The sequence below is a fragment of the Egretta garzetta genome, unplaced genomic scaffold (assembly GCF_000687185.1).
Source record: "Egretta garzetta isolate BGI_Z169 unplaced genomic scaffold, ASM68718v1 scaffold139, whole genome shotgun sequence".
In the NCBI taxonomy this organism is placed as follows: Eukaryota; Metazoa; Chordata; class Aves; order Pelecaniformes; family Ardeidae; genus Egretta; species Egretta garzetta.
The window spans coordinates 1,120,182-1,129,413 of record NW_009260832.1 but is presented as its reverse complement, the minus strand read 5'-3'; the positions used below and the strand labels follow the sequence as shown (position 1 = coordinate 1,129,413).

General features: G+C 38.5%; 1 protein-coding gene across 1 annotated transcript in view; it reads left to right on the top strand.

Moving 5' to 3' along the window:
- Positions 1-9,232, top strand: part of TAB2 (TGF-beta activated kinase 1 (MAP3K7) binding protein 2) — a 49,838-nt gene that overhangs the window by 24,311 nt on the left and 16,295 nt on the right. The window contains 1 exon segment of the mRNA XM_009646958.2: positions 5,165-5,354. Within this exon segment, the coding sequence (XP_009645253.1) occupies positions 5,253-5,354 (102 nt within the window). The 5' untranslated portion in view covers positions 5,165-5,252.

Here is a 9,232-nt window from a genome sequence, read left to right as displayed (position 1 = left end):
TTGAGGGGTTGGGTGGTTGGGGTTTTTTGGGCTTGGGGGGAGGGGAATGTCAATCTTTATAATTGCTTATCTGTTTCTGCTGTCTTTCTGCACCTCTTGGATTCCTCAAAAGAAATTCCAGTAATCCCTTGGTTGCTATCTCAACAGGCACTTCAGCAACCTCTGCCAGTCTTGCATTGCAACTTGTTGCATCTAATTTGTTGTCATTACAGCAGTCATTTTTATGCACATCTATAATCTGCACCATTAATGCTACGAGGAAATGTCCTCTTGTTTCTGCATTCGCAGCAGCCTTTTAAGAAATATTTACAGCCAAGTTCTAAAATAAGCTTTTAGATGGATTACTTCTATAGCATTTTTAGCCATGTGAGTAAAACACAGATCAGATGTGATCAGATTAAAACTACAGAAAAGCATGAGCAATTTACTTACTAGATGTAGCTGAACTATAAAGGTTTCATTCATTTGATTTTGGGGAAGGTGAAGGGCATGCAGTTTACAGTTGCAGTGTTCTGCATGTTGCCAAAAGCTGTTCTCCTGAACTCGCAAAGGCTGTTTTCAGAGAGGTAGCTGACCATAAATGGGACATCAGTCATTATGAGTGCATCATCAGTTCAACTGGAATTGGTCAATACAGCAATTATGCTAATATTTGCACAATTACCTTTGATATTTGTTATGGCTTGGACTATACGTGAACTTGCAGTAAAGAAAAGATCAGTAAGGGACAAGAAGTGCAGATAACATTCTGTCAGCTTCTTTGTTTAGATTTTGTTAGGTATAATTTTTCATAAAATCAGCTTTAGCAGAATTTACTCTGAAGAACATTTGCAATATAAGTGTTTTGTGAAAAGTCAATGTGATACTAAGCTTAAGGTTTGTATTGAAGAACTGTCTCTGATCTGTTGATGTTGAACATGTCGTCTGTCAGAATAAAGGAGATTTAAAAATTTCTTTCTTTCTTAACTAGCTATTGGTCCAACATTATAACAGCATAGCATTTGGCATCTGAATCGTATTTCACATTAAATCGTCTTTGAGTTTTTTAATAAACAAGATAAGCAGTTTGTTTTGCATCTCCTACTCATGGTTCTGAGGAGGCTTTGGGAGATGACGCTTTGTTTAATGTTACAATTGCCAGGGCTTTTAAGTTATCTGGAGATCTTGCCAATAGTCTTTAAAAGAACACAGCTAATTGATGCTTCCAGTTACTTAGTATTTCTGGCCTAAGTGAGCACTGGGATCTTTGTTGTGCATGTCTGTCTTCAACAGTATAAAGTCACACTGAAGGGTTTTTTGAAATAGCTAAAAGCAGTATGTAAAAGGATTAGTAAATGGACGTTTCTACAAAAATAACTATATTGTATTGCATTCCAGTATTTAGAAGCTTTCCTTTGTAAGTAAACTGCTTTTAATGGTTTTAGGAAGAGCTCTTTCTCAGAGTCGCCATTGCTGGATTTCATTTCTGCTGATAATTGAATTCTTGAATAGATTTTTCAGTTTACTTCTGTAATAATGTATTGCCCTTATTTTATGCCTGAGACTCTGAATAAGCCAAAATGTTGCTGCCAGCAGGTTGCCTTACCTCCTGTTGGTACCCTTTTCTTCAACAGTCTTATTTATTGGCCGTCTTGGCTGTTCACTCTTGCATTTGTCTTTTATTTTCCACTGGCATATATAACTTTCTAACTGTATTCTGGATGTCCTGCTGCCAGATTCAGAGTTCAGTGGCTGACAACAGTGCTACGTTTCTGTTCCTTAGACATGCATCTGTCAAAATAACTTTTGGTTCCTTTAAGCTTTCCTCTAGCAAGATGGATGCTGAGTCCTTTTTGTAGTTCCTTTGCCACATCAAGAATTGGGAAAAAAACTTTTCATCTGTCTATACTAGAGAGTCTTCATGAGGCCTCCTGGCCTGCCACTTCAGACTTCCTTAAGGTTAATTTGAGTTTATTACTAATCTTTAAATATCTCTGAGCTCTGCAGTAGGTTTTTCCTTTTTAAGTGGTGATTGGAGTGAGACCTTAATATTCATATGATACAAGTGTTTTTTTCATATGCTGTATTGTCAGTGAAGCCGTATTAGTTGCCTATTGAAACTGAAGAAGAAAAAACTTTTTTTTTTTTGGTGAATATGGTGGGTATACTGCCTACAGGACTTTGAGTATATTTCTCTGTGAATGAAGATAGTGGTAACAGAACCTATTGTGTTTATTTTCTCTCATGCTACAGTAAATATCATGTTCCACCATGTTGATGCATTTATACAAAAATTTCTTAGCAACTTTAGAAAAATGACAGAGTAGATGTTAATTCTAGCTCTTCCTGTACTAACTGCATTCATCATCTTGGTGCTAAGCCACTGAAACTTAAAAGTACAGTAGTAAAATACAAATAAGCACTCTCCCAAGTGTTGCATCATCCCAACAAATAATTGGATTTTGCAAACATTGGATGATGCCCCGTAAGTCATTTTATGCCTCATGAAGATGCAGAAGAGCTTCTCTGCATCACTTCTTTAAATTTTAAGGTAATTATTGTAATATACTCTGATGCTATTTCGGAGTAATAAATGGTAATTGTGGTCATTGTGTGTTTTATCAAGACTACAGATACTGAAAAATAAGCTAGACTACAAAGTGGGTTTTTTTATTGAAATGAAGCACTGGGGTGACTATGTGGAATGTTCTCCTGAATAAATGTTTTAAATATTTTTTTTAATCTATTCTTTGTGTTTTTCATGAAAAGAGTGGATGCATGAATCTTCTTCCATGCAAGATGCTGTATTGCCAATCTGATACATCAGACAAAAGATGGAAATTTATGTAAAGAGTTTTTAGTACTGTACAGGGAATTTGAGGTGGAGAGTGTAGAATTTGCTGTTCTGATAATGATATAGTGTATTGTGGCATGGGTTACTTCAATGTAGGTCAGAGAAATTGGAAAAAAATGAAGAAGTCCTAGGAGGATCGAGGGGCATTTAAATGTTTATTTCGCAGCAAGGTTAATGGGCTACTCAGTACGAGAGGGGCGGGAAAATGGCATTTTTATACTAAACTAAGGTAAACCAGTTTCCTTCTTGTTAATAAAATCCTGTATTTTTATGAACTTGCTGTAATCTCACCAGCTGTAAGAATAGTGTTGTGTCACTACTTAGACTTGTCTAGCATTCTAAACCATTGAAGCAATAACAGGGGTGTATTTTTAGTGAGGCATGGATCAGATTCATCCATTTTTTTTTAAATTGCACTACCACTGCCACGGAATTGACTTTTTCAGAGTTTAAGAATAAGATTTCAGAGCAGCGTCAACGCAGCTCACTTTTTCTGTCTGAGGGCGTGTATTTTAAACAGTTGGGAGCGGGGTCTCCAGTCGCTGTTGGTGCAAGCCGAGGGCAGGTAGCAGCTGAAGGCGCTTTCAGGGGAGCGGGGGCAGCCGGTGCTCAGGGGCGGCTACTCTCCGGTCTGGCTGAAGCTCCTGCTCTTTGCCTGGATCGTCAGCTCTTCCTTCGGGTCTGCCATAGCAAACAGCCATTTGCTCCAAGACTTCAGGGACTCCTGCAGCATTCTTTGTTCCCAAACTTTTATGAATTGCTTGCTTTAAACCCGAGTAAATGTAGACAGGCTTTAGCATCATTTTAACGGTATATGTACATATTGAACATTTGTGCTAGCCAATGCATGGGAGGGGAAAGGAACTCTCTGGTACTTGAATTTGTATTTAAAGACTGTTTCTTGACTTCATTTTAACTTTTGCAATTCTTATCCGTTATTTTAACCATATTCATGTTATGTTTAATGTAGCTTTTCTCTATTACGGAGTAAAAGCCTGACACTTCTGGTAGAAAATAATTTACTGCTTTTTGTTTCAGATGAGGTTCTTTGCAGGTTTTTCTGTCTTTTTGGTCTCAAGGGAAGTTGTAGTGTTGCACTACATTGCATTTGAATCACAAGTGGTGTTAATGCAGTAGAAAATTGTAATTAGTGCTCCCCAATTAACTTGCCACTAGTCCCGTTTTAGTGCATACAAGTACAGAAACACAAACATGTAGGCTCACTTACAAAGTGAGTGTGCCAGTGGGATTTTTGGGAAAGCGCTCAGGCAGACGGGATCCAGGGAGCAGCTCGTACAGGTGCCTCCTGGTACTGGAGGCAATTCTCTGCTGCAGGTTGCCATGAGTCAGCACATGGGGTAGTAGTGCACATTACATACGAGGCAAAGAAGAAAGAAAAGAAAAGCAGGTAGAGAGGGGGAGGAGAAAGTGAATAAATTGATCGAGATGTTTAAATAAGATTTGCTAACTCAAGAGGTAAATGAATGTTGGAGTTGACTGCTTTGGTTTTTTTATAAACCGTATGGTCACATTTGTTTGTAATATTAGTTTAAATGAGGAAGATACTGTTCCGTTGCTTAACACATAGGTGTGTTCTTCCAAACTTAATTGGTAGAAGTTATTCTTGGAAGTGTATGGATATCGTATGGCCAGGACAGATAATTTGTATAAATGCGTTGATTGGGTGATTATGATACAATCTTATCATAACTCTTCGTATTTTCCTTCAAAGGAGAAACAGAATTAGTTGAAGAAACCTGGGTTGTTACAGGTTATTCCCTTCTAGTCATAATCTCAGAATATTTCCAAGTATGTTGGGTGAAAAACAAGTGGACTATTGCTAGTAAATCCTGAAAATTAGAAACACTGGATTTCTATCCACAATATCCTAATAGTAAACAATAACATAATTAACAGTGTAGGTACACTCAAAAGCTGAATGAACACTATCTTCCTATTTTTGGTGTGGACTTCTTCATGTTTACTTGTGTTTTAAATAAGTAAAAATGCTGTTCTTGAAACCATGAATTTTAATACTTTTATAATTTTTTTTTATTCTGAATATATTGTATAATGTCAATATAAATATAAAAACCAAGATAGAAGGAAATGGATCAGGAGACGTGTCTATAAATGGGCAATTTTCAAGGTGATGACTGTGTGAAGGATAATTAGTTAGCCAGAGATGTCAACATAAAATACAGACTTAAATTCATAATTGGAAAGGGGTGTTGTATGGGGGGGTTGGCTTTTTGGGAGTTGGCTTTTGGGGGGTTAGTTTTGTTACAAGTGCCTGCTTTCAGTGACTTAAGGCTTTCCTTCCTCTTCCAGAAAATGCTGGGACAGAAGAGATGAGTACTACCTTTACTAAGGCCTAAAACTGCCTGTTGAAAAACGATCCTGACCAGGCAATATACGAATGGCCCAAGGAAGCCAGCAAATTGATATTCAGGTTTTACATGACCTGCGACAGAAGTTTCCTGAGGTACCTGAAGGTGTTGTATCCAGATGCATGTTACAGGTCAGTGTTCTGTTAATGATTGTACAAGTAAGCAGTATTGCTTATTGTAAGTGTTATGTATGGGTGTCTCCTTCGAAAGCAGGTTTTTTTCTTCCTATTTTCCTTTTTGAGTGAGGCAAGTATACATAGCCAATTTCTTTATGTTGCACAGCAAACTAAATGTTAAATTGGCCTCTCTTTTTCCATGTCTAATCAGGGGTGGTCCAAGGTAAACCAGCCTGTAAATCAGTGTGTGCATGGAGACTACAGTCTCACCAATCAGTATGCTCGTGCCTTTTGGCCATCTCAAGAGCCAAAACTAACTGTGGCAAAAGGAGGGATGCAAAGCCAACTTGAATGCAGCAGGGGCGATTTAAGGCAGTGCTACAAATTTTTTTTTGAAGTAGTTTTGCTATCTGGTCTCCGTCAGGCTTTAAGATAATTAGGGAGCCCTTGCCTGCATGCAGGTTGGCCCCACTGCTTTCCGTTCCCAGCTCCCTTGGCCTGCAGAGTCAGTGCTGGTGGCCTTCCATGTCTTCTGCAGCAGGGAGTGTAATGCAGGCACACCCAAGTTCTCTGAGTCAGCCTGAATCAGGCAGGACTAGGTGGTTGTAGCCTAGCCATGTTAGACCTGAGTGGGTGTGATGCACTGGTGTGTTTCTGCCCAGTGCTTCCCAGGGCTTTGGCTGCCAGATGGGCTTCATTTATTTTGTTGTAGCTTTGGAGCCTGTACTGCTAATCTATGGATTTCTATTGGGCTTGGAAGTAACAAAGCATTTTTGTCTGGTACTGCAGGTAGTGCTAAGGCTATGGACTGCCATATCATCAACTTCTACCTCCAGCTGTCTGTTTTCTATACTGCCACTGTCAGAATACTCATGCCCATATTTTATATCAACTTCTGCTGTATAACATCACATTAGTTACTTCAGCAGATAAATTAATATGCCCATCCAAAGCTTGACATAGGGACACCTGAATGCTTAGAGTTAAATGGTGATAGACTTACTTAACTATGTTGCTTAAACATGTTTGCTTTGCATTTTCCAGTGATCCCAAAGCATCCATACTGATTGGGTTTTTTGCATTATCTAAGGTATTCAACCTTTGAGTACTCTGGATAATAAGAGGATTGTCTGAATGTTCATACTGATCATCAATATGCACAACTTGATTGGACAAAAGAGTTCATGGTCATGAGTTCCCAGAAGCTAGCTGTCTGGGACATCTGTGGTTATGAGTCAACATTCTTTATATCATAATTGTTTGTCTTGCTTTTTTTATATGTATTTTTACTTATAAAATACATATATGTGTATACTTACATATGTATATGTAGTCACACACATGCATCCAAACAGTGTTTGTACTGTTGGGAGTAGAAGTGTGGCTGTGCCAAGTAAATGTTCATATGTTCAAGACTTTATCATGACTCTCCAATACATACTAGAGTAAGAAGCTGTGAAAAGTGCAGTTCTTTGAGAGAATTGGTTTTGATTTGCAAGAGGGCAAAATTCTGCTCAGGGCTCTTGAGGTTTCAAGCTTTCCCAACCCTTTCTTTCTAATTATTTAGCTGAAGAGGAAACTGAACCAGACTATAAATTGCCTGTATTTATTCTCAGGATTGTACATCTCTGTTTTTATATTAGTTCTCCATAGGACTAATCTAAGTCTTATACTGCAAGTACAGTTTTGTCTTTCAAATATGAGAACTGCTTGTTGAGCATGGTCAATGGACTTGACAGAGTGAATGCATCAGTAATCACCTTTTGAATGTAATTCTTGATAAATTTAAAAGCTAGTGCTTGGCTCTTGAGACACTCAGCAGTGTTCATAGCATTGAATACTGTGGCTTTGGGTTTTTTTATTAAGAGGAGCCTTATAACTGTGGAGAAAACATCTCATACTTTGACAGAGATATGGGAGAAGGTTTTAGATTTTGAGGGAGTGTCTTAGGTCAGCTTTCGTAAGAGGCTTTTTAAAAAATACTCTGGTAATTAATTTTCCACATGTGCTTTTATTGTTGTTAACTGAGAGCTTGCAAGTTTCACCAACAAAATCCTGTCATGTTGGTGGTTCTTTGAAATTTCATGAGCTCTGGTTTCTCTGAATCAGTTAGCTTCTTGCTGTGCTACTCCTCCAAGATAGTGGGGTTGGGGGGGGGGGGGGGGGTTGTTTGTTTTTGTTGAAGAAGCCTAACATGACCTCTTTAAACCAACAAATTTTGTACTTGGACTGCTGGTAAAGATTGGAAAGCAGAATTTGACAGTACTTTTGCATGTGTTTGCAATACTGCTGGAATAGTGTCTGAATCCTGAGTTCTGCCCTCTTGTAGTTGAACATAGCGGAAGGAATTTCTGAAAAATGCAGTAACTATGGTTTAGGTCAGAGATAAGTACTTAAGGACGTTATAGGGTATAAGAAATGGTGCGTCCGCCTTGCCCCCATGATACCTGATGTGCAAGCATCATGTGTCAAGGTGAAGTTGTTTTTAAACCAGGAAGTGTAAGATATCCCAGGAGAGAACCTGTCAGAATTTAAGCAGTTACGCAGTTTGTAATGATATTGACAAGAGGCTTTTATAGCAAGGAAAGTTCCTTCAGATCACTGTGGATTGTGCAGGATAACTATACAGATGCTTCAGTCCTTCTCTTTGAATTTTTTAGCCAAACACTTTCAGCTTGTTTTTAAAGGAAGGTTTATAGCATTATGTGCTTATAATGAAAAACTGAGGGATAAACAGAGTATGCGTATGTCTTGAGGTGAATAGCCCACTGTTGAAATACCTAAACAATATCTAGAATACTAAAAAACGGAGGACCACCAAAAATATAATAGGAGGAAATTTAAACCTGTGTAATCTAGGAAGTAAGAAGTTCTATTACTTTCTTGGGCTGACAGCACTGAATGTTACTGAAAAGTTTTGCATCCCTCCATTCTTCCCAACAAGCCTCCTGCATTCAGCTCTCCCCTTCTCCTCATTGAAAGGAGTCACTGCAGCATCCCCAGTCTCTGGACATTGTCCCCTTCTGTTCTTTTTTGTGTCTGGAGCATTCTGTAACTACCTGCTCCTCAAGTCTACGTCCTTTCCTTGCTTCCTAGTTTCCCTCCAACATTCTTATTCTTTCTTTTTTTTTCTTTCTCTTTCAGGGTGCCAACATTTTAAACTCAATTGGGACATGGGCAGAGCTAAGATGAGGGGTATTGTTTTGCTGGAATATGCTCAGTTCTGCCATCAACCGGTTCTCTGATCTGTAAAGAGCTAGAAGCGGTTGAAACTCTGCCTCTGCCAGCCAGAAGATGACAGGGGTTCCATGTGCCCCCGTTTCCCCTTTGAGTTCTCCAATTTGCACATTGACGTCACTGAAATTTTGGAATTGATTGGATGCAGTCTTAAAAAAGAAAAAAAAAAATTGTCCAAAGAAATGCATTCAAGCTGAATGTAAGGGCCTTGCAAGCTTGGCCTGTTCCTTTTTGGTTTGGTAATTTTAGCCTTTCTGTTAATAATTTGAATTCACTTAAGTTCATGCAAAATCTGCCTTTAAGATCTTTCTGGCTTGTTTTTCTGTGGCATCCTATCTTTTTCCCTTTTCTGGCTCCCTTTTCTCCTTTGCAATGAATACAAGGCTATTGTTCTTATCTTTTCTTACCCACTGTTCTGTCTGTGTGTGATTCCTTTCTTCACTACTAACTTCATTTGATTACTTTGTCCTCTGGTGCTTATTCCAAACTACAGCAAATATGCGTACCATCAGTTTGACCTGTTTCCATATATCTCCAGACTTTTCTGCAACAATCCTTATATACAGCTGGCTAGTTAGATAGCCTTTAGGGAATCCTGTTATTTTAAAAGGGTTTGTGGCTGGGGTTTTTGTGGGATATCTTTTTTTTTTTTTTTT